Source organism: Astyanax mexicanus, chromosome 13 (genome assembly GCF_023375975.1).
Source record: "Astyanax mexicanus isolate ESR-SI-001 chromosome 13, AstMex3_surface, whole genome shotgun sequence".
Taxonomy (NCBI): Eukaryota; Metazoa; Chordata; class Actinopteri; order Characiformes; family Acestrorhamphidae; genus Astyanax; species Astyanax mexicanus.
Window position 1 is genome coordinate 33,839,387 of NC_064420.1, and position 25,858 is coordinate 33,865,244.

General features: G+C 37.1%; 1 protein-coding gene across 3 annotated transcripts; it reads left to right on the plus strand.

The window, feature by feature from the left end:
• Positions 1–2,545: 2,545 nt before the first annotated feature.
• Positions 2,546–25,567, plus strand: myh7bb (myosin, heavy chain 7B, cardiac muscle, beta b). Of its 3 annotated transcripts, XM_007249932.3 has the most exons (42): positions 2,549–2,640; positions 2,895–3,031; positions 3,561–3,664; positions 4,977–5,120; positions 6,177–6,333; positions 6,443–6,470; positions 6,691–6,787; positions 7,254–7,346; positions 7,443–7,506; positions 8,097–8,195; positions 8,308–8,411; positions 8,516–8,654; positions 8,759–8,877; positions 9,767–9,916; positions 10,019–10,189; positions 10,420–10,599; positions 10,728–10,860; positions 11,054–11,124; positions 12,189–12,276; positions 12,390–12,507; positions 13,363–13,486; positions 13,591–13,727; positions 16,328–16,583; positions 16,670–16,912; positions 17,172–17,348; positions 17,490–17,635; positions 17,719–17,809; positions 17,920–18,309; positions 18,426–18,552; positions 18,650–18,768; positions 18,855–19,051; positions 19,438–19,621; positions 19,738–19,903; positions 19,996–20,120; positions 21,046–21,161; positions 21,323–21,515; positions 22,734–22,937; positions 23,051–23,176; positions 23,273–23,443; positions 23,533–23,733; positions 24,820–24,957; positions 25,055–25,567. In XM_007249932.3, exons 2-42 carry the CDS (start codon positions 2,932–2,934, stop codon positions 25,064–25,066), a joined length of 5,802 nt encoding a protein of 1,933 aa, XP_007249994.3. In that variant the 5' UTR covers positions 2,549–2,640; positions 2,895–2,931; the 3' UTR covers positions 25,067–25,567. The 3 variants fall into 3 exon arrangements, with proteins under 3 accessions (XP_049319054.1, XP_007249994.3, XP_007249995.3); XM_007249933.3 differs by lacking the exons at positions 2,549–2,640; positions 2,895–3,031; positions 3,561–3,664; positions 4,977–5,120; positions 6,691–6,787 and having other exon boundaries at positions 6,272–6,333; XM_049463097.1 differs by lacking the exons at positions 22,734–22,937; positions 23,051–23,176; positions 23,273–23,443; ... (1 more) ...; positions 24,820–24,957; positions 25,055–25,567 and having other exon boundaries at positions 2,546–2,640; positions 21,280–21,466.
• Positions 25,568–25,858: the final 291 nt, after the last annotated feature.

The window sequence follows — 25,858 nt, forward strand, 5'->3', positions numbered from 1 at the left end:
CTAATTTCTGCATCAAGGGAAACACAAAACTGTGTTTGAGGCTGTGTTGAGGCTGATTTATCGATTTGTTTGGGGTTTTTGGGGGCATGTGGAACTCTTTTACATATCCTATTTCTTTTCTTTTTTTTAAATAAAATTTTAGTTTAGCTACTTTTGTTTGCTTTATTATTTGTATTGCTTTAGAGACAATGTATTATTTATTTAATATAATAAAAAATACACTAAATATTATTACATTACCACAATTTATAAAGAGCAATGTTTTTTCATTTTTGCAAATTAATTTATTTTATTACAAAGATATTGTTGTTTACAAGTTTCTGTTCCTTATTATTAATAAGCTCTGCCAATTTATTGAATAAATTTTATAGAATTTTTTGTTTTATTTTGTTGTATCCCCCCCCTTTCTTACCTTTGTATTTTATTGTTTAAACCATTTTGTGCTCTGTTGTATGACACAATGTATGAACACAGAACACCCAAGACATTTATTTAAAATACACACTGCAGGTCTGATTTAAATAAAATGCAAATTAAATAAATATATCACGTATTCCAAGTAAATTAATTATCAGCTACCAAAAATCTTTTTAGTCAAGGCTCAAAAAAAAAAAAGTCACTCAAATCAATAAATATAAACAATAAAAACACCAATGGTACATACATCAACACTGCATCTGTAGAGGTACCTTTCTGCAGACTCCAATTAATCCAATTAATTTGTGTCTTTAGTGCTCCTTAATAGACTGAATGTGATGTGTTAGCAATGTGTTAGATTTAAAACCTGAAAAAATAAGGGTGGAATACCCCTGACATATGGTACTGCCCACACTGTACACACACAAACACGCACACACCATACGCTGTATATCCAGCCCCTGTCGATTAGCAAGTCGTAACCCATAAATAAAAATAAAGTGTGCTCCTCACCTTTAGAGATTAGCATGTGCTGACACGGCATGCATTTCTCACCACCCGCTTGCTTCAGCACCCGTTTTAATCCCCATTTATATTCAGCCCATTTTCACACGCCTCTAATGTCACGTTACAACCAGTTACAGACATTTCCAGCCACTTGACTCTTTAAAAGCTTAATGACAATTCTGCTGTCGAGCACCGAGCTGTGTACTGATGTAGAAAGATAATTCATTTATTCTAAAAATGTAAAAATTGCACTCTACATTGCAATCACAGAAACAAAAACTGTCAGGAGTGTGTGGAAGAACCTACACCCATACTTAAATAAATGCAGTGATAAGTACAAATGTTTTACATCAAACAAAACTTCAGCAGAACATCAACATCCACCATCAATTACCATAGAAAAAAAAGACTGTTCTATTATGATCTTTTTTTTTCTAATTCTGTTGTTTATTAATATAACTTAAACAAGACAAAGTGGATAGCTTTTTAAACTAATATATGTGTATAAGTATTATGTACTATAGTTTTATAAAAAAGTATTATGAATTAACAATACTTAAGAAAACCACAAATAATTCTGATAATAGTAGATGTATTTAAAAAATACATAATTCTAAATTCCTTTATATTCACTATTTAATTATCCTTTATTCAAATGTCTTTGATCAGTATGCCAACTTATTTGAATTTGCCCTTTTATGAATACAAGACATATATTTTAGCCACATATCAACAGGTCATCAAAAAGTGAAAAGTAATATATTTTGAATGTATAACCTAGATGTGCCATAATTGATCTTTACTTTTATGTTTAACACATTTACTTAAATATATGTATCTGCCTACTAATTAAACATATGTATGCTCCACTTATCATTCAGCATTGGTGTCTGATATATGCCATTCCATATACATATTCTATATTTCTAAAATGTGGCCAACACGTTATTATATTAGATTTTTTGTATTATGGAAAAAGTATATATTCATCTCAGGTGTACTTGAACCCATAAAAAGGTAGTGCAAACTAAAATGAATAGTACCTATTAATAGACTAAAAAAGTAACAAAAACATACTTAGTTTTACACCAATTTTTTATTACAATATTCAACAAGATCTGCAGAAGTGACCTGTTATTTAATCTTTAAATCTTCAGATAACTTTTACAAGAACTATAGACTATTTCCTGTTAACTTCATTAAATAATGATGATGATAATGATGATATATTATTATACTTTAAATGCAATCATAACTTTTTTTAAAAATTTGTGGTTATTATTAAAGTTGAAACAAGCAAAAAATTTAAACACATTAAATTTTATAACATGTCAACAATCAGAAAACTAACTGCCAGACTAATTTGTGGTTGTTATCATTAAAGTCATTAAAATAAAAACATGCCAACTTTTAAAACGTTCACTGGGTGATGTGATCAGTTCACCAAGTTCCACCTTGTAATTGTGCTGGGAGATCTTCACTAACAGCAGTGGAGTTTTAAAAATAACCCGCTTACAGAAGAGCCCCGCCGAGATAAAAATGCCGTTTGCCTTTTCTGACAGTGCAGAGCTGGTGCGCGCTCACAACCAATGAGCGAGTGCACACACAGGGACACACTGGGATTTCTGACATATCTCTCGAGCTCTGACCTTGAGCGAGACAATAAAAGGGGATCAGTCCCTGCTCCTTGGGCCAACCGGTTGAGAGCTTTCAGAGGTTAGTACCCAGTGCATGTGTGCTCCACTGCCAACTGGTTGTAACTCTTTTTGAAGCTGGACTTGAGGAGTTTAAATACTATTGCTGATTTTCCTTATACTTGCTGCTTCCAGAACAATTTCATACAGTTTTTATATTTTATAATACAACATAATTAACTTTTCTTTTTTTTTCTTTTTTTTTTACTTTGTTTTTATTTTATTTCTTTTTTTATAAAATGGGAGTGGCACATTTGAACTTCTAAACCCTTGCAGGTGTGTAAGAGCTGGTCCGGGGCCCGGAGTGTTAACCATGTCCCGCTTTTTGGAAATGAGGGAGTTCGGAGAAGCAGCCTCGTTTCTTCGCAAAACCAACCTGGAGCAACTGGCAGCACAGGCCCATGCTTTTGACGGTACTGTCCTGCTAACACATCTGAATGTGTGACACCATTTGGATTCCACCACATTTTTAATGACAAGAAACAGCCTTATAATGTTTTCTCTTAAGTGCTTGGACCATAACTAAATGAGTACCACAGCTGGCTTGCACTTATATGTGGCACATGGCAGAATCTGCTGAATTCCTGTATTAGAAACAACTGCATTTTTAAAAAAGTCTCAAACATTAATACTTGAACATTTCTTCTGATCCCTTTTGGCCATCATAAAATTTTCACATACTGTACTTTTTAGATGGTGCAGTTAAACTGTGTTTTAAAAATGGGCAGTTTCATTTTTTGGTGCATGACTGTGAATATTTAAATACAGAACAAATGTTTTTTTTTCTCAGCAAAATAACTGGCGCATTACTTCTCTCCTTCAATGTCTCAGTCTCAGTCGGCAACAGAACATTTGTCAGAGAGCATCTGCCATTGTTAATAACTGAGACCACCAAGCGGCCAGTGTTATTTGACTGCTGTCTTTGTTCACATCTCTGTGCAGGCAAGAAACGAGTCTGGATCCCAGACGAAAAGGAGGCTTACATTGACGTGGAGGTCAAAGAATTAGATGGGGAAAAAGTCATTGTGGAAACCAGGGATGGACAGGTTAGTATACATTGTTTTTACATATAAAAAAAATCACTAATGTTAAAAAAAAAAGCTCTTGATAGTGGTCATCTTGGGATGTTATAATCTGATAAGTTTAGGTGGTTAACCCACCCTTCAAACATGTTTGCCTTGTGTCTATTTAGATTGTACCCTTATATATGGCATGACACATTACACCAGTATGACTTAATTACACAAATAAGATTTAATGATATACAGTAGCTTTCTGGTTATTGTTATATTGTATTGTATTATATTATATTATATTATATATTATATTATATTATAGTATTTATTATTCCTCTTTTTACTTAAATGTTATATTACATTTATAAAATGAAAAATTGAAAACATTATTATTATTATTATTATTATTATTTTTTTTTTTATTAGAAAGATAGAAACATAAAAAAGCTAGTATTATATCAGTTCCTACAGGGTACAGAGGCGACCAGGATGGCAGGGGATGCTTAAACAAAATAAATTGTTCCCTTGATTAAATAAGTAGTAAATCCTTAATAAAAAGCTCCCTTGATTTAACTAAACTAGCTATAGCCATTCTCTTAATGTAATAAATTGTGAAAAGTCAATTTAATAAATAACTTAAAACCTTTGATTTAAAAAGTAATTCCCTGGATATAATAAATATAACCTTTGATTTAGCTAAGCTAAAGTTAACTAGCTAGGTTAGTTAATCTAGCTAAGCACCTCTTTGAAACTGATGGAGTCATTTAGCTAAGGGTAAAAGTTTGTTAAATTAGGAGCTTCTGTCAAAATATTATTTACCCTCAATACTTTAGGAGCTTATGTTGTTACTGAAACACAAATAGCTACAGTTTCGTGCCGTTTTAGAGTTTAAAAGGCATTTTAGTGTCTAGGTTTACTAGTTAGCTAGTTAGTTAGATAAGCTAGTTAGTTAGCTTAGCGGCGTTAGCTAGGTAGCTAACCTACAACATTGGCGAACAAACTAGGTAGCTAGCTAACTAGAGACATAGGCAACAAGTGAGAGAACGAGTGTTTTCAAATGTATTACTCGCATACTTTGTAATAAGGCGACAAACCAGAGTGACGAGTTATATGAGTAATAATAAGAACAAGTTACCTGAGTTATATCGTTTTCAACCCGAACAAGCTGACCGCTGCGACCTCCGTCCGAATAACCGTCGCTTTCAGTCCCACCGTGACGTGAAGTTCCGACGTATGTTTATCCCTGTCATGTTTCCCTACTTTCTTTAGATATTTTTAGGCTTGTCCTCTTCACTAAGAGAGTATCAGATACTAGATATGAAAACCGCTGTTTCCTGCTCAGATTCTCACAGTGAAAGAGGATGACCTCCAGCCCATGAACCCTCCGAAGTTTGATATGATCGAGGACATGGCGATGCTGACCCACCTCAACGAGGCCTCTGTCCTCTTCAACCTGAGGAGGAGATACAGCTTCTGGATGATCTACGTGAGTCACAACTGACCTGAGCCTGGTGGCACACCACTAATTAAAAAAACATAAAACAAAATACTAAAACAACAATAATACACGCCTAAATATTTATACCAGGAATATAAACTCATTTTTACAGCTTAAAAAAATCAGGATTTCCATAATGCAGTTTTACCAGTAGAGATTAGAGTTTCAGTTATCAGTTATACATTTCTATCTGTGATGATATTACACCTTCAATATTGCCAGTTATTTTAGCTTAATATATTTTAACTTTTAAAAACTCTAATTTTATTTTACTATTGTATTATATAATTATATAAAATTATATTATAAATATTACATATTTATAATATTTAGCCTATAATAACACTAGCAATATAAGCAGTTGTAAAACTAAACTAAACAATAAACTATATCTTGTATAAAAATACAATTCAAGCTATTTGTACTAAACATTTTCTAGTACAATTTCTAATTTCAGACATGAAATGTTTACTGGTTAATCTATACCCTTATAATTTTGACTAGTTACATTTTAAAGTTACATTTCAGATCCAAAATGAAATAAAAATTTACTTTTTTAATTTTAAACGTATTATTTTAAATACTTAAGATCTCTCAATTTTAGTGTAGTTTAGTTATAATGTGCATTCAATATTTGACAGTTTTGAATATGTACCATTCAGTATAATATTAATTGATATCTTTATTATTAATATTAATATTAATTCATTTTCTTTATATTTTTAGAATGACAGTGTATGCTTGTACTTTCACTTTACTAGTAAAAAAAAAATAGATAAGAACGGACAAGAAGAAGACATCTTACATTTTATATAGATTCTTCTAGCAAAAATTGTATTTCAATTGTATTCCAACTTGTAAAATTGAGTTACAACTTATAGGTTAAAGTAGTTTGCTGGTCATGCAGAGTTAATATACTGTATGTCCCCTGTAACCATTTAACCTGCTGAAATGACACAATGTAGTCAAGACAGTCAAAATAGAATATATTTACATGCATGAGAGCTTTAAAATCTAAATGTATTAACTGTGTTCTTACCACAGACTTACTCAGGGCTGTTCTGTGTGACTGTGAACCCTTACAAATGGCTCCCAGTCTATGCTCCTGAAGTGGTCGCTGCCTATAAAGGCAAGAGGCGCTCGGACGCTCCCCCTCATATTTATTCCATAGCTGACAATGCCTACAATGACATGCTTAAAAGTAAGTCTGTGCCCACTTGCTCAGAATTTTTGTGAATTTAACATTTTTGCAAATGTGTTTTACATGTATGGACGAATGTTTGGCTAATAGGGTGTTTTTTTTTCCACAGATCGTGAAAATCAGTCCATGCTTATCACGTAAGTTAGCCCTTTGTTAAATATGATCCCTACTCTCACTTAGTTTAGCTTCTCAACACCTCTGGTCACTGTGTGATCGTTATCTAATTGTTAAGAGGTATAAAATTGGGTGTTGCTGGATTTGTTTTGTATTTTTCTTCCCAGTGCCCTGTTTTGTTTTCAGTGTATGAACATGCTTTTGGTGTATGTATATTTTCTGATACATTTTGTCCACTCCTAGCGGAGAATCCGGTGCTGGCAAAACTGTCAACACGAAACGAGTAATTCAGTATTTTGCCATTGTAGCTGCTCTCGGAGAAGCAGGTGGCAAAAAAGGAGTAAGAGCTGAACGCTTGCCCTTTGTGTTTTTGTTCTGTTTTTTTATCACTCATCTTTTCCTCTATTTTTCCCCCCAATTTTTCTTTTTTATTATTAATTTCTGAGTGTTTACCAATTCCCTTCCGGTACTTCGGTACTTCTGTACCCCAAAACATTTTAACAGTTAGAGTGTTTTGAAGCTCATATTTTCCCACGTTTTCGTCAACCCCTTTTTTATACCACTGTTTATACCACATATTCCAGATATACGTACATTTTTCTTCTTCTCTTTTTGATACCAACGTCTGTTTTCATCCATCCCTTTTCCTTCCATCGTGATGCATAATGTCATGTCCATCAGTTTTCATCATTTTGTGGCGTCTGCCCCAGGATTCCTCCTTTCCCTCCCTCAGTTTTTAAAATTCTCTGAGTTTTAAGCTTTGATGAATGCACACTCTTCTCACTGTCCACCTTAAACACACACAGGGTACCCTAGAGGACCAGATCATAGAGGCCAACCCAGCAATGGAGGCATTTGGCAATGCTAAGACCATAAGGAACGACAACTCGTCCCGCTTTGTGAGTCAACAGCAAATGAGGCATTTGATGTTTAATCTGTGTAGTAGTGTTTGCTGAAGTTCTCATGTGTTCATGTGTTCATTTCTCTCTGTTCAGGGCAAGTTCATAAGAATCCATTTTGGACCCACTGGAAAACTGGCATCTGCTGACATAGACATCTGTAAGATCTTATATATAAATATACATTGTTGTATGTTGTACATGTTTTTCAGAATTAGTGGACATTATTGTATGCTTAAAAATATTGACAAATAATATTTTTTTGTAAATATTTAATTTGCTTGTATTGTAAATGACCCAAATATAAAATTACATCTTTATTAAGCTAACATTCAGAACAAATAATTTACTGTATGATACAGTCAATATCCTGAGATATAAAGACATGGGATTTGTGAATATTATGATTATCCTGTTGTCATTTATGTCAGTATTTTATGGGGTAAAATGTTTTTCACATTATAATTTAGGACAATATTGTAAAAATATGCAATAAAAATAACAGCTGTAAAAAATGTCATAGTTCAATGTTAGTCAACATTCTGATTTTCTAAAACTTTTTACCAGATGATTATTTAAGTTCAGCAAGTTTTTAGAATTTTTTTTAGAAAATAAGTCATTATATTGAGATACTGAATCAAGTGTAAAACGTGCTACCAGAAACAGAAAAAGAGAGTAAATCATACTTTTTGACTGAAAATGGCTTCTGTACTGTTCTTATCCACTCCTCCACATGTTTATCATTTTTAGATCTTCTAGAAAAATCCAGAGTGATATTTCAGCAGCCTGGAGAGAGGAGCTACCACATCTACTACCAAATCTTATCTCACAGAAAACCAGAGCTTCAAGGTATTACACAGTGTACATATTACCAACTTTTTAAAATATGTTCCATTTACTTCAGCATTACAGTGTATTTGTCTTTTGACTACATCTGATTTTATTTTTCATTCAAACGCAGACATGCTGCTGGTGTCGTCCAATCCCTTTGACTACCACTTCTGCTCTCAGGGTGTGACCACAGTGGATAATATGGACGATGGTGAAGAATTACTTGCCACAGATGTAAGTAAATCTATGAAATCATCCATTTTCTCTAAGCGTAAATGATCAATTTCCTTATGCCACAGTTCCGGATTTTAGCTGGTCTTTTCTTTCTTTCTACATAGCATGCCATGGACACTCTTGGCTTCACTCCTGAGGAGAAATACGGCTGTTATAAGATTGTGGGTGGCATTATGCACTTTGGTAACATGAGGTTCAAAGTGAAGCAGAGAGAGGAACAGGCAGAAGCTGATGGAACTGAAAGTATGACCAATAATATCATATACACATAATTCATGATCTCACCTCAAAGCTACTTCTTTCAGTATCATATTAAACTGTGTGTGTTTATGTGTGTGTGTGTTTAGGTGCAGATAAAGCATCATATCTGATGGGGATCAACTCTGCTGAGCTTGTTAAAGGGCTGCTTCACCCCAGGGTGAAGGTGGGCAATGAGTACATTGTGAAAGGGCAGACTGTGGAGCAGGTACGTTTTAAACGATTGACATGGAAAAATAAAGTGGGACCTGTCAGGCAGAAACTAGTATCTTGTTGAACATTTAAAAAGTACACATTATTTTGCTTATCTTCTCATAATCCCATAGAAATATCATCTTCGACCATATATAGACACATGTTGTTCTTCATAAATGTTCTCATTTACTGAGTTGTGTGTTCGCTGTCAAGTTATTCTAACCAATTCACACAGTTTCAAATAAGTCTCCCCAAATAAACTGTGACATAAGCTAGGGTGCTGTTATAGAATCAGTATTTGAAAAGAGTAGAATAGACCAGAAGGTGATGGTGCCACTGGGCAATTCAAAAACATGTAGAATTTACTGAGATTTTAAGATTTAATGATGTACCTTTTAAAAACGCATTTTAAGAGTGTAAATAGTCACAGAAATGCTTTTTTATTGATTACAAAGCAGAGCAGCAGTAGAGTGACACCTAGGGGAGTAGTAATTAAGGAGTAAACCTCTTGGTCATTATTTGTTCAGTTAAAGTTAAAGGCCTGCAACTATGGAAAGTCATTACAAATCTAAACACAACATTTATTAATAGTTTTAAAATAAATAAAAAAACTTACTTTACAAGACTTGTTGGTGACAGTCCCTTCTATTTGTTAAAATTAACCCAATAAAACAAATTAGGTAAAAACAACTAACCCCATAGCTCTAATGTTTTCACTAACTCTGTTTTGGGTTTTATTTAAAGCAGGATTTTTTTTTGGCAAACTTTATACATTATTTTGCAAAAAACATTGCTAGTTTGTGCCTTGCTGTCCCATTTAGGCATCATAAATGAGTAGGGGTTGGATCTGTATCCACATGAGAAAACATTTGATCTGAATATCAGTTTCCATTGATTCACAGGTGACCTATTCTGTTGGTGCTCTGGCCAAAGCAACGTACGACCGTATGTTCAAATGGATTGTCGGCAGGATCAATAAAACACTCTACACAGCCATCCCTCGCCAGTTCTTCATTGGAGTTCTTGATATAGCTGGCTTTGAGATCTTTGAGGTGACTGCTTTTGCGAATTCAAAACATGCTGCAATGTTTTATGTACATTTTTCACGTTTGCTCATCCTCTGCTCATCATTTCTCTTTCTCTTGTCCCAACAGTTTAACAACTTTGAGCAGATGTGCATCAACTTCACCAATGAAAAACTGCAGCAGTTTTTCAATCACCACATGTTCATCCTGGAGCAGGAGGAATATAAGACAGAGGGCATTGAGTGGACCTTCATTGACTTTGGTTTAGATCTCCAGGCCTGCATTGACCTCATTGAGAAGGTGAGGTATTAACTCACCTGTACTTTGTACTTTTGTACAGTAAATACATTCTGATAGTCTGTATATTTCTGTAAATATCTTAACAAAATACCTCAGTAATTAAAAGTGTAATGAATGATACCAAACCATCCACAAAAATCCAAAATAATGTATGTAATTGAATAATGTATATAATTGAATACCCATTTAACATTATTGACCATAATATGAGTTTTTTTTTCCCATGGCAGCCACTGGGTATAATGTCCATCATGGAGGAGGAGTGCATGTTCCCCAAAGCCACAGACAGCAGCTTTAAAGCAAAACTGTACGATAACCACCTCGGGAAGTCTCCCAATTTCCAGAAGCCCAAACCTGACAAGAAACGCAAATATGAGACCCACTTTGAGCTGGTTCACTATGCTGGTGTGGTGAGTTTATGTGTTGTTCTCTAACTACTCTATATATGCTCTTAAATAGGTGCATAAAAATAATGAATGAAATGAAAATGAATACTGAATCAATATTTACTCTGAAACTTTACACATCTTTTTGTCAGGTACCATACAACATCAGTGGATGGCTGGAGAAGAACAAAGACCCTCTGAATGAGAGTGTGGTGGGCATCTTCCAGAAGTCATCCAACAAGTTAATGTCAAGCCTCTTTGAGAACTTTGTCAGCTTAGATTCAGGTATACATACATACACATCCTGTTCAGATCTACTATACAGAATATTGTTATAATAAACACAGGAAATCACAAAATCACTTTTCTGAATTCTGAAGCTGTTTATATCTAATGAAATAAGAATATAATACTGTTGATTAAGTGTTTATTGAGATTAATAGAGACAACACATTTCTTGGTATTCTCACATGAACAGAGCCTAAACCTGGAGGCAAGGAGAAGAGGAAGAAAGGAGCATCATTCCAAACAGTGTCACAGCTACATAAGGTGGGTTTAAACGAAGGGTTGAAAGGAATTGGGTAGAACTGAGACACAGTAGTGTGAAAAGGACATCTGAGAAAGCTATTTATGTGGGTTGTTCATTTGCTTCTTTTGAGCAGAATAAATGCAAATAAAAATGATTGTTTCCAACCCTCTGCTGAGATAACTCGCTTTAAACAAATATAACGTCAGTCTAAGACAAGATAAGTTACATAAAAAGAGTTTACATAAAAAGAAAAGCATGACCTTTAGTCACATGGATCCACACTCCCTGCACTGACGCTGGAGAGCGAGGCAGTTAAGACTTGCAGTGATGTTTAGGTAACTTCACCCATGAACATCACTTTAAGTCTGTGCTGGCTCTACTCTCATCTGCAACAAAAAAAGATCTCGAAGGTAAGAGAGTCTGTTTGACCCTTTGGATCAGCAGAGCAGCAGCTGAGGCCTAAGCTCTTCTCCGGGCCTTAGAGGTTACAGTGTTAACTTATTAGTGTTATCTTACAATTTAACCCTTTCAGACCCTGCATTCATTACAATGGACATCATGGATTTTCTTTTTTTTGTTGTTGGTGCAAATAACACTAACTGAGACCTATTTTTAATCAGAACAGACTATAAACAAGTCAAAGAAAAGTTTATAAGCCAATGAAACAATAGCTTAGCCCTGCCCACTGCACTAAAAAAAGAATATCTAAAATTTTTTCTAAATTACATACAAATTTTACTAATTTGTATGTAATTTAGAACACTTTTTTCATGTTTCTTTTTGTGTTTAGGGATGGCTTGTGAACAAAAAGGTCAATATCAAATCTAAAACAAAAATGTTAAGAACAGGCCTCCAATCCAACAGACCTAAAAAAAAACAGTCATTTATTTTAGTACCGGTAAGTTGGATTTTATGTTAATGTAGATTTTATATTATAACATTATAGTCTTCCTTTGTGTTCATTGCAGACAGAAAACAGCATTGTTTTTATCAATATTATTTTTTAACACTAGCACATAATTCAGGTCTGAAAGGGTTATTTTCATATAAACATAAAGATAACTTTCTCTCTGTCTCATTGCAGGAGAATCTTAACAAGCTGATGGCGAACCTGAGGAGCACTCAGCCTCACTTTGTGCGCTGTATCATCCCTAATGAGACCAAGAATCCAGGTATGTATGTAGAGAAATTCAGAAAACTCAAAGTAGAACTACAGTCCTGGTCACTTTTAGGCCCTCAGTCTCACTAATTTTCTCTTCTCTTCTTATTTTCCTGTTACTCTCAGGTATGATGGAGCCGTTCCTCGTCTTGCACCAGCTGCGCTGTAATGGAGTTCTGGAGGGCATTCGTATCTGCAGGAAGGGATTCCCTAATCGTATCCTGTATGCAGAATTCAAACAGAGGTGGGGTTTAACTTTTTAATCAATTGTTACAACTCATTTCTCTCAATGATTAATATTTCTTTAGTAGGTCTGGGTAATATAAGCAAAAATTAATAACTTTGTATGTTTTAGAGAAATTGATATGCATGCTATGATGCAACCATAACAAAGTATAATGTTAAAGTATCAGTTTTTGTTTATTTTATTATAAATACAGCTCTGGAAAAAAATTAAGAGACCACTTTACTTTCTGATTCAGATTCTCTCATTTTGCTATTTATAGGTATCTGTTTAAGTGAAATTAATATTGTTGTTTTATTCTATAAACTAGGGACAACATTTCTCCCAAATTCCAAATAAAAATATTATCATTTAAAGCACTTTTTGCAGAAAAAAATTTATATTTATAAAGTTTTTAGGGGTTTAGAAATCAATATTTGTTGGAATAACCCTGGTTTTTAATCACAGTTTTCATGCATCTTGGTATGTTCTCCTCCACCAGTCTTACACACTGCTTTTGGATAACTTTATGCCACTCCTGGTGCAAAAATTCAAGCAGTTCAGCTTGGTTTGATGGCTTAAGATCATCCATGATGGCTTAAGATCATCCATCTTCCTCTTGACTATATTCCAGAGGTTTTTAATTTAGTAAAATTAAAGAAACTTAACTCTTATTTTTTTTCAGAGCTGTATATCTAATATTGTCAAGCCCTAGACGATAGCAAATCCATAGTTTAAAGACCTTGCATGTTTTTATATTTACAAAACAAAGTAAGCACAGAGCACATATTCTTATCTGAGTCTTAAGCATTAAGATCTTTGATGTGGTTCTTTAAGTGAAGAACTGATTGGAACCTGGCTCTGTTCTTTCTCCAGATACCGTATCTTGAATCCTTCAGCTATTCCAGAGGACACGTACGTGGACAGCAAGAAGGCTGCAGAGAAGTTGTTAGGTTCTCTGGATATTGACCATAATCAATACAAATTTGGCCACACCAAGGTGAGATAAACTTCATCTTTTGTACTCTCTCACCTTGTGATTACTGTAGTTTAGTATAGTATAGATTACTATAGTAATTTAATTATTATCTGTAAAATCCCCAGGTGTTTTTCAAGGCCGGTTTGCTCGGCCAGCTGGAAGACATGAGGGACGAGCGACTGGCGGAGATCATCACTATGCTGCAGGCCTTCTGCAGGGGCAAACTTATGAGGATGGTGCGAAGTAAAATGATGGAAGAGAAGTAAGTCATGTGAACAGGCATTTTTTGCTGTTATCTATAGGCCAGTATTTGTTTTTAACTTTTTAAAATATTATGTTTGATATGGTGTAGGTTTTAGCTTTTAAAGTAAGCTTCAACACCTCACACTCTGTGAACACTAGAAGTTTAAAGTTACTTATCGGACATGAACTGCATGTCATTTTATGAAATGAAGTGTATATATATATATATATATATATATATTTATATGTGTGAAGCCATGTGAACACACTTATATCTTATTCTAAGGTCTTTTTTAAATCCATTTGCAGAATAATATAAATCTACAATATTTGCGAAGGTCTCAGAGAGCTCTGTGGACATTATCATGATGATACTCACTTCAACAGTCAAGAGCAGACCAAGCTAATTGTCTGTGCTTAAATCAATACACTCAAAAGCCTGTTCTAATCTTATTCTAATTGTACACATTTTAATTAGTAATAAATAGGGGAGGGGAGGTGTTCATACAGAGAAATGTAGTTTCTTTATTTCTTTATTAGTTATATTGTCTCCAATTTTTATAGTATATGATGCATCATTCCTAGCGCATGTTATTCCGCTCCTGAGCTATTCCTAACCGCAGTGTTAAACAACTGAATGTGTGGGTGTGGGACTGTGAGTTTATAGATCTATGCGGGGAATGCGCGGTGTAGGTCTGGCCTGTGGTGTGGCGTGTGGCTGGCGTGTGTCTGCACACAAACAGAGGGCACTCTGTGTGTGTGGTCCCTGTGGAAAAACCCTTTCCACTCCAAATAGCATTGACAAAAGCAGGTGTAGAGGTGGGTCATGTGTCCCGCAGTGAGTCGCCATACCAGTTGTTCAGTATCCCCCCTCCATCCCCTATTATAAATAACCTCCATCTACCCACCTGCTCCCTCTCGAGCCCCTTTGTTAGGAACGGTTGTGGCCTACAGCAGACACATCGCTGAAATGCCAGCCCAGGTGACTGAGGATTAACTCCTCTTGTTTCACCAATGAAGTGGGTTGCGGATAATCAATGACCTCTGTCCAACCTCTGACTGTCCCTCAGTGCGCTGCCACGCCAGCAATGCAGAATTGATTTACTTTCCGGGCATGTTCAGTGTCACCACAGGCTTACTGATATAGAACACAAGACACAATGGCGTGTGGCAGCCTGGCCCTATTTGGTGCTGGCCTCGCTGAGCTAATTTGGAACAATGAGGCCAGAGAGTTTGGATTACACCATCAAAATGGCGGCCGCTCCTTTTACTCCCATTCCAGAAAGAGAAGGCGTGTACCAAAATATCCTTGATATGTTTAAGGATTTCAGTGAATACAAATGAAACTTTTTCAACATATAGCTCTGGAAAAAAATAAGAGACCACTTAAAAATTATGTTTCTTTGATTTTACCAAATTGAAAACCTCTGGAATATAATCAAGAGGAAACTGGATGATCACAAGCCATCAAACCAAACTGAACTGCTTGAATTTTTGCACCAGGAGTGGCATAAAGTTATCCAAAAGCAGTGTGTAAGACTGGTGGAGGAGATCATGCCAAGATGCATGAAAACTCTGAATAAAAAACAGGGTTATTCTACCAAATATTAATTTCTGAACTCTTAAAACTTTATGAATATGAACTTGTTTTCTTTGCATTATTTGCATTAAGGTCTAAAAGCTCTGCATCTTTTTTTTATTTCAGCCATTTCTCATTTCTCATGACAATATTATTATTTGTTATTTAGGAGAAATGTTGGCTGTAGTTTATATAATAAAATAACAATGTACATTTTACTCAAACATTTACCTATGAATATCAAAATCAGAGAAACTGATTCAAAAACTGAAGTGGTCTCTTCATTTTTTTCCAATGCTGTATTTGTAGTACCATCATCCCAAGTATTAGTTACCTGCAACTTTTGCTTTATATGTTATCCAGTACAATTACACAGATAACAGCAAAATTGCATTTTAGTAAAAAAACCATAAAATTCTATTCAATTTTATTTTACGTATTTATTGAAATTGATACATTTTGATCTAACCGCTGAGTAGGTGGGTGCACAAACACAGAAGCATATATGAATGTGCAACAAGCACTTTTTTATGTCTTTGTATCTAAAATCAGTTTTTATGCCTTAATTCTGCAATTCTGTTCATGTTCTCTGCATCTTGGAAAACACATGAAACCTACATTTTCAAATTGTAAAAAGTAAAATTAAACATTATCAAATTAATTTTTCAGTAGAGAATCACTTTTCAATAAATATGTTCAGTCTGGAAACATCATCATCTTGGGCAGTAACTTGCCCACAGTAACTAATACCATTCTTATCACTGTCCATAAGGTTTTCCGATCTAGACCTTGAATTTATTTTCCAGTCCTGGACTCCTGTAATCATTGGTAGGCTATACAAGATACAAATTATTTCATTCCCTTTTAACTTACATTAAATGCCGACAATTTAAAGAAGACTTTTCCTAAAATGGTCCAAAAGATGTATTCCACTAGTGCCAACTAGCAATCTATACACTAGATTAATGGATCCAGGTCCTTGCCTTTAGTAGTTATCTGTGTTTTAAAAAAAAACAATTTATTCGTCTTTCTCATTGCAGGGAGGCTATAATGGTGATTCAGTGGAATATCCGGTCATTTTACGCAGTCAAGAACTGGCCATGGATGTGTCTGTTCTTCAAGATCAAGCCTCTCCTGAGGAGTGCAGCCACAGAAAAGGAGCTGGCCACACTCAAGGAGGAATTTCAGAAGCTTAAGGAGGCACTGGAGAGATCAGAGGCCAAGCGCAAGGACCTAGAAGAACGTCAAGTTTCCCTGGTCCAGGAGAAAAATGACCTCTCGCTGCAGCTCCAAGCTGTAAGTGTCCAAAATTCTGAAATACCTTTAGCATAAAAAAAATATGCTGCAAAATATGACAGTCCTCATTCATATTTGACCTGCAGGAGCAAGATAACCTGGCAGATGCAGAGGACAGATGTAACCTGCTGATCAAGGCTAAGATCCAGATGGAAGCCAAAGTGAAGGAGCTCATGGAAAGACTGGAAGATGAAGAAGAGATGAGTTCTAGCTTGCTCACCAAAAAACGCAAGCTAGAGGATGAGTGTGCAGAGCTGAAGAAAGATCTTGATGACCTGGAGATGACCTTGGCCAAGGTGGAGAAAGAGAAACATGCCACAGAAAATAAGGTGAGAACATCAGAGATGAAAGGGTCTCCAAAACAATTTCTGATCTACTGAGCCTCCTAGTTTTTCACATCAATATGTCACCTAGAAAACAGTTTATAATCAAAAGTTTCTTACAACCAATAAACATGGCGTTGATGAAAACATGCAGACAGAGTGCAGACAGAAGGCTTTCCTATAGAAACATATATGTATTTGTATTTAATTTGAAGTATAAACAAATAAACAAGCCTGATAATTGTTATGTCTGTCTGGTGTTTAGGTAAAGAACCTGGTAGAGGAGATGGCAGCTCTGGATGAGACCATCCTCAGGCTGACCAAGGAGAAGAAAGCCCTGCAGGATGCCCACCAGCAAGCACTAGAGGACCTTCAGGCAGAGGAGGATAAGGTCAACATGCTGACCAAGAGCAAAATAAAGCTGGAGCAGCAGGTGGATGATGTAAGTGTGGAGACATTGGGATATGCCAGCCTATTGGAGAATCACACACTGCATCCACTGTATACGGCTTTATTCCTAGAAGATTAGTTTAAAGAAAGTGTATTGTGAAACCTGTATAAACCAGAAAATCCCTTTCCACAGCTTGAGGGCACTTTGGAGCAGGAGAAGAAAGTGCGTATGGACCTGGAAAGAGTCAAGCGTAAGCTGGAAGGAGACTTAAAGCTTTCCATTGAGTCTGCCATGGACCTGGAGAATGACAAACAGCAGTTAGAAGACAGGCTAAAGAAGTAAGATATCATCAAATATAGCTTTAGTTTTCCATTTCAGTTTTGCCCATCTCTTACTGATCTCATTTGTTCTCTTTACATAGAAAAGACATGGACATGAGTCAGGCCAATGCCAGAATTGAAGATGAACAAGCCCTGGTGCTTCAACTGCAGAAGAAAACAAAGGAACTGCAGGTAAATAGATTGCACACATGTCTAAAATGTTGTTTAATCACATTCTAATTATTACTACTAGATACCTAAATGCTCAGAATGACTGATACGATTCTTTGCTTTGACGACAGACTCGTGTTGAGGAGCTGGAGGAAGAGCTGGAAGCAGAGCGGTCGGCTCGAGCAAAGGCAGAGAAGCAACGTTCAGAGGTGACGAAGGAACTTGAGGAGCTGAGCGAGAAGCTGGAGGAGTCTGGGGGAGCCACTGCAGCTCAGATCGAGCTGAACAAGAAGCGAGAAGCAGACTTTCTGAAGCTGCGGCGAGATTTGGAGGAAGCCTCCCTACATCACGAGGCCACAGTAGCTATGCTGAGGAAGAAGCACGCAGACAGCATGACCGAACTGGCCGAGCAGTTGGACAACCTGCAGAGGGTCAAACAGAAGCTGGAGAAGGAGAAGGTGGAGGCGAGGATGGAGGTGGACGATATAGCTTCTAATCTGGAACACCTCTCTAGGGCCAAGGTGAGGAGTTGTACACCATCTTGGGTGTTTCATCATGTTTTAAAATAGCATTTTAATGAAACCTTATATAACCTTATAAATCAATGACCATAGCAATAACATAATTCATGATACAGGTTACAACAGAGAAGATGTGTAGGATGTTTGAGGACCAGTTTAATGAGTCTAAAGCCAAAGTGGACGAACTTCAAAGGCAACTAATGGACGTCACCTCGCAAAAAGCCCGTGCCCTAACAGAGAGTGGTTAGTAGGGTTTTAAATAAAGAAGAACCATTTTTGCTGTTGATCCCAATGCTTCACAGCCTTTTCACCACATGTCTTCTGTCCATTCTGTCCACAGCGGAGATTAGTCGCAGACTGGAGGAGCGAGAAGTCTTGGTTATGCAGCTACAGCGCACCAAAACATCCCTCATGCAGAACGGGGAGGATATGAAGAAGCAACTGGAGGAGGAGAGCAGGGTGAGATGATCAGGTAGAAGCTTAGAAACTGACAAGATTATTTTTTGAAGAATATTAACAGCTAACGTAATTGTTTTTTGTCATAGGCAAAGAATGCTTTGGCTCACGCACTGCAGACATCCAGGCATGACTGTGACTTGCTAAGGGAGCAGTGTGAAGAGGAGCAGGAAGCCAAATCTGAGCTGCAGAGGGCACTTTCCAAAGCCAATGCCGAGATTGCTCAATGGAGGACGAAATATGAGACTGATGCCATTCAGAGGACAGAGGAGCTGGAGGAGGCCAAGTGGGTGTTCTTGGAATTTATCGACATTTAAATATATTAGATAGCAATATCATTAGATAGCAGTATGTAAATTGGGAACTGGAACATGCACACTTGTATAATTTGTGAGGGTGAACAATGTGCAGGGGGTTCATGGCAGCCTGATGGTGGATGTCTGAGCAGACATTTAACATTCCTTGGCCTGCAGTGTCAATTGTATGCCACTAAATGCTGAATGCCTCATAGAAAGCATTACTACCCACAGTGGACAGTGCTGTGGATGGTAATTATCATAGTGAGCAGTGGCTTCTGGCTAGAATTGCCCATGCAAAAAAAAAATCTTGCAGGTAAATGTAGCACTCTTATCAGACACAATTCTTATGTCCTTGTTTGAATCTTCCAATCAGGAAAAAGCTGGTGACTCGGCTGCAGAGTTCAGAGGAAGTGATAGAAGCCTCACACGCTAAGTGTGCTTCACTGGAGAAGACCAAGCACCGCCTACAGACTGAGATTGAGGACTTAATGATGGACCTGGAACGCTCCAATGCTGTTGCTGCTGCGTTAGACAAAAAACAGCGCACTTTTGACAAGGTTCTTACATTTTAATACTATCTATTGTATAGATAAGATGTACACTTATTTCTATTAATAATATTTCTGGAGATATATTTATTTGATACTAATTTTCATTTGCTTTGATTGTCCAGGTGTTGTCTGAGTGGAAGCAGAAATTTGACGAGACACAGAGCGAGCTGGAGAGCTCTCAGAGAGAGTCCCGCAGTCTGAGCACTGAGCTCTTCAAGCTCAAGAACTCCTATGAGGAGGCACTCGAGCACCTGGAGACTGTTAATCGGGAAAACAAGAACCTGCAAGGTAATCCAAAGCCCTATGATTGCATAGTGCATAATGAAGCTTAATGAAGTTGGACTAAATCAAACCATCAATCAATCTTTTTGTTCTTGCAGAGGAAATCACTGACCTGACTGAGCAGATTAGCAATGGAGGGAAGACCATCCATGAGCTGGAGCAGATGAAAAAATCCCTGGACCAAGAGAAGAGTAACATCCAGGCGGCTCTAGAAGAAGCTGAGGTACATCACTAGGCTTGGGAATCGAGAATCGATTCCTGTTGAGAATCGATTCCGTGTGTTTCGATTCCACGGAATCGTTTGGCACCTTGCTTAATGATTCTCTTATCGATTCCAGACAGCACGATCACGCAAGTTACACATGTTACGCAAGTTACGCATGTTACGCAAGTTACGCATGATTGAGTAAGCACGTCTTTTCAATGGCGTCCACTAGGTTAAAACGCTCGAAAGTTTGGCTTCATTTCACGCTACACAAGGATGGCAACTGGCTGAAAACTACCTCTGTGTGCAGGCTTCCTCCACCCCATCTGAGAGGGTGTTCTCCACAGCTGGAGACACCATAAGCCCCGAAAGATCCCGTATCCTTCCAAAAAAAGCAGATATGCTCATCTTTCTGCAAAAGAACTCTTAATTTTCCCTACTACTACTTGAGTGCACACACACACACACACTCACACACAGTAAACAACATATCTAGAGTATTTAAGTCCCCTTTTGGTGAAAAGCAGATATGTTTATCTTTCTGCAAAATAACTGTTAATTTTTCCTACACACACACTACTTGAGTGCACACACACACACATACACTTGTTATTAGAGAGTATTTGCTACATTTCCATATTGCCAGTTGCACATTGTTGTGGACATGTTGACCTTGTTGTTGAGTTTGTAAGGTCGTATGATATTTAAGTAAACAAAGTTGGTGCTTATGAAACTGTTTGCTCTCCTTTTTTCCCCAAATTGGAATTGATAAGAGAATCGATAAGGAATCGAATCGTTTCACAGAATCGATAAGGGAATCGGAATCGGAAAAATCTTATCAATTCCCATCCCTATACATCACTCATCACTTCATTGATCTATTCATAAGCCTCATATGTGACAACTACTCACAGTTGTTTCTGTTTTCCTTCTCTGGCTACAGGGCACTCTGGAACATGAGGAGAGTAAGACCCTACGCATACAAATGGAGCTCGTCCAAGTCAAAACTGAGGTGGACAAAAAGCTAGCAGAGAGGGATGAAGAGCTTGACAATCTCAGGTAAGGTTGACCTTGCTAAAAAAAAAAAAAAAAAATGAAGGACTGGATCACTTGCAATAACGTCATAATTTAATAAACAAAAGATTAATGATAGATTCACTGGCTTTCAACTACACAGAGAGTCAGGTCAGAATCTTGTTTTCTGCCTTAAACTCATGCAGGCGGAACCATCAGCGGATTGTGGAATCCATGCAGACCTCTTTGGACGCTGAAGCCAGAGCCAGAAATGAGGCGATCAGAGTTAAAAAGAAGATGGAGGGAGATCTAAACGAGATGGAGATTCAGCTTAGCCATGCCAACAAACAGGCAGTGGAGTCCCAGAAAATGGTGCGCCACCTGCAGGTTCAGATTAAGGTAAGAAATCTGTTCAAATCTGAACACTCTTGAGGATGCAGCACCATAGCATGATTAGATCAGCTAAAATCAATACAAGATGTACACAGTCCATTATTCAACTAAGCACAACATATGAGGTGCATCTAAGGGTATTTTCACACCTGAATCTAAGTTGATTATAAATCCAGTTAATCTAAATCAGGTTTGGTCCGATTTGTTTGGGAAGGTGTGAATACAAGTAATCACACTTGGATGTTTTCTAAAACAACTTCTTAGAGAAAAGGTTTGGTTCCAAACAAGATTTGAAGCGGTTAGTTTGTGGTGACAATCTGGTGATTCCACTATTATTAGGTGTACTCTGCCAGTTTGAGCTAAATGGCTTTTACGGCATTTTTTACGGGATTTTTTTTTAGCTGACGCTCTTATCTTTTAAGGTTATTCCCATTACGGAAGTGGGCCAACGTAGTGTTAGGAGTCTTGCCCAAGGACTCTTAAAGGTGTAATACAGCATTCACAGCAGCCACCCAGAACAGGAATTGAACCCCAGCCTCCCACATGGTGGCTCACTGGCAGGCGGTGGTGTTATTCACTACACCACACCAATCACATGCTTTTGTTGTCAGGCTTAACCTGGCATATTGCTCAGATCATTATAAGAGATAAAAAATGCCATCTAAGCAATTGTTTCACATTAAATTGCACGACAAATATGCACTAGTCAGGAACACAGGACCTTCTTTCTTTATTATATTCCCACATTGTGGAGACAAAGTTTTTTACATCATTTATTGGGACACATTTTGCTGTGCTTTTTCTTCTTTGATAAAGCATTTACACATTGTTTTTTAAGAGCAATGAACATTTACTTATTGCGAATGTTCAGACATTGGACAAATTTAAATATCCTAAAAAATAAATCAATAAAACGTAAATGGAACACAAAAAGCTTTTACACAAAATAGACTCATTCTACTCATTAGGTAAACACAAAGGGGCAATACTAAGGTCAACGAAAATGATTGAGGCTATGACCATATATTGTTCGTTGAACTGGTGTGGAAGCAGGTTTTTTTATTCTAAACAACAAGCAGTACACATAATTCCACTTCTTAACCCAATTTGGACGAGTTTACAAATTCGTTAACTGATTTAAACCAGTGCAAACCAACTATAGAGGAGGAAGATCAGCCTATATAGTCAGCGGTGTGACCCATGGTTGCTGTATGTGGTACCCAGGACTTGCAGCTGGAACTGGATGAGTCAGTGCATCGGTGTGATGATCTGAAGGAGCAGGTGGCCGTGACGGACCGCAGAAACTCTCTCCTTGCTGCGGAAGTGCAGGAGCTCCGTACTGTCCTTGAACAAACTGACCGAATGCGGAAAGTTGCTGAACACGAGCTGATCGAGGCGACTGAGAGAGTCAACTTGCTGCATACACAGGTGAGAAAAATCCTACAGCCTACCTGACTCAAGCAATGAAGTCTATGATAAAGGTCTATTCTTGGTTCTTTGATAGTGACCACCACCTCTAATGGCCTTGCTGTTCTTTCTAGAACACTGCTGTACTGAATCAGAAGAAAAAGCTGGAAAGCGATCTCTCCATGCTGGCCGGAGAAGTGGATGAGGCCCTGCAAGAGTGCCGAAACGCTGAGGAGAAAGCCAAGAAAGCCATTACTGATGTGAGCACCTATATGAGAATCATTATATCTGAATAACAGACCTAGAGAGAAGAGTAATTTGATGCAAACCGTTTAAAAAACCTAATCCTCCTACAGGCTGCCATGATGGCAGAAGAGCTAAAGAAAGAGCAGGACACCAGCACCCACCTGGAGAGGATGAAGAACAACATGGAGCAGACGATTAAAGACCTCCAGATGCGTTTGGATGAGGCGGAGCAGATTGCTTTGAAGGGAGGCAAGAAACAGATCCAGAAATTAGAAACTCGGGTGAGCATCACAGCATTTTCTACAATCTAATCAAATATGAAAAGAAGAATTTTATGTATCACTGAAATACAAAACATGCCTGTTCTCAGGTCAGGGAGCTGGAATCAGAGCTGGACTGTGAGCAGAAGAAGAGCGGGGAGTTCCAGAAAGGAATACGCAAATATGAGAGGAGGATCAAGGAGCTCACATATCAGACAGAAGAGGACAGAAAGAATCTGCTGAGAATGCAGGACCTGATTGATAAATTACAGGCTAAAGTCAAGAGCTACAAGAGGCAAGCTGAGGATGCAGTAAGTATCTCCATCTCAAGATGGTTTAAACACTATAACCTCAAATCATTAAAAGTTGGGACAGTATGGAAAATGGAAATCTTTTGTTAATAAACATCCATTCCCGCATTTTAGGCCTCTAACACTTTCAAAAACAGTTGGGGCAGGAGCTTTTTACTATTTATCACTTGTAATAAAGAAAAACAAAAGCAAATTAACAATTACATTTTAATTGATATCAACAGATAATTGTAATCATGAATTGGCAATTAAAAGCAATAGCTACAAAGATCATCCAGAAAAGGACCATCCAGATTGTTATCAGCAACAAATCTCAAAACCAGGGTCTGTTGTGGAATGAGGTTGATTCAATAAACTTTTGTGATTCATTGTGTATTTCCCAACAAGACCACATGTTGCATGCAAAGGCAAGGTGGTGGAAGATGAGGGTATGGGTACTGGACTGGCTTGCCTACCTGCCTATCTGCTCAATAGAGAATGTGTTGAGATTTTTGGGAAAACAAAAACGGAACAATGACAACCCCATACCCCATTTAATGACATGTTTGCAGGAAGAATACATTTACTTGCAAAAAATGAGAAACGGCTGAAATAACAAAAAAAGATGCAGAGCTTTCAGACCTCAAATAATGCAAAGAAAAAAAGTTTATTTTCATAAAGTTTTAACAGTTCAGTTTTCATGAATTTTGTCATGTTCTCTTCCACCAGTTTTACACACTGCTTTTGGATAACTTTATGGCACTCCTGGTGCAAAACTTCAAGCAGTTCAGTTTGGTTTGATGGCTTCATGATGATGATCATCCATCTTCCTCTTGATTATATTCCAGAGTTTTTTTTTTTGGTTTTTTTTTTTTGGTCAAATCAAAGGAACTCATCATTTTTAAGTGGTCTCAAGAGCTGTATATTAATGAATTAAATGAAATCAGATAAAACATGAAATATCTTGGACTTTACCTTGAAACAAACTGTCTGCAATGAAATGCAATGAAGTAACACTTCAGTTTTGTTGCTTTTTGCAACTTAATAATTTTTAATTACTGCTCATGTGTCCTGCACCCTTGTGACTATGACCACTGTGTGTAACAGGAGGAGCAGGTCAGCACCAACATGACTCGCTTCAGAAAGATCCAACACGAGCTGGACGATGCAGAAGAAAGAGCAGACATGGCAGAGTCTCAGATCAACAAACTGCGTGTCCGCACGAGAGAGACAAATGTCGTCAAGGTAAGAGGACAAAAAAGAAGAGGGACAAAATCTCTTGAAATAAAACTGAATAAGAGCAGATGAACAGTTATAACAAAGTGAATGTCTGTGTTTGCAGATCACAGAGTGAAGAAAGAGCAGCACATTTTGCTGAACTTAAGGATGTTTGCTGAACTTACAGAAGAGGACTTCACAGAGTGATGTAGCATGTGTGAATATTGGTTTACACAATGCAAAGGACAAAGATACTTAATAATAAGCTTACTGCCTGGTGATCAATGTAGAGAGAAATAGATAATTTAATTTAAAGTTTAGACCAGTGGTCTCCAACCCTCCTCCTGGAGGTCTACCTTCATTCAGGATTTACCTCCAACACAGATCATCCAACTCTTCAATGACTTCTTCAGTTACTTGGACTTAAAAGGGAGGTGGGCCTCCAGGAGCAGGAATGAAGACCACTGCTCGAGAGTAGAGAGCATGCATACACTAAAATGATAGTTAACTGAAAGGACTAGGGACCCTAAGCTTAAGAGTGATTATGAAAGTTAAAAAAGGCAAATAAAACACAGGGCCCTGCTGATGTCGTACAATGTGGAACAGCATCCTTTTAAATAAAAGAAAATGGACATGTGTGGCTTTCTTATTCACATTTCTACTGTTGCAGTTCATTTACAACCATCTGCTGACCTTTTCACCTCTATAAACAGATTATCACCTTTGGTCCATTTTCTTCAGACACACAATGATGCACTTAACCCAGAACACACCCTCTTATATGTTTGGGTTAATAAATTATATGGACATTTTTTTCTTTTGCATTATCAATGTTAATTTTTTCACTTGTTTTACAAAACTGCTGCATTTAAGCTGGAGTAGGTGATTTTGTATAAATCCCTCTTTTTAAATGCTGCTTTAACTATAT

Coding starts and splice junctions, on each gene's coding strand:
- myh7bb (XM_007249932.3), top strand. CDS start 2,932: ATGTCCCGCTTTTTGGAAATGAGGGAGTTCGGAGAAGCAGCCTCGTTT. Junction 7,347..7,442: donor ACGACAACTCGTCCCGCTTT/GTGAGTCAACAG, acceptor CTCTCTGTTCAG/GGCAAGTTCATAAGAATCCA. Junction 19,622..19,737: donor AACAGCGCACTTTTGACAAG/GTTCTTACATTT, acceptor TTGATTGTCCAG/GTGTTGTCTGAGTGGAAGCA.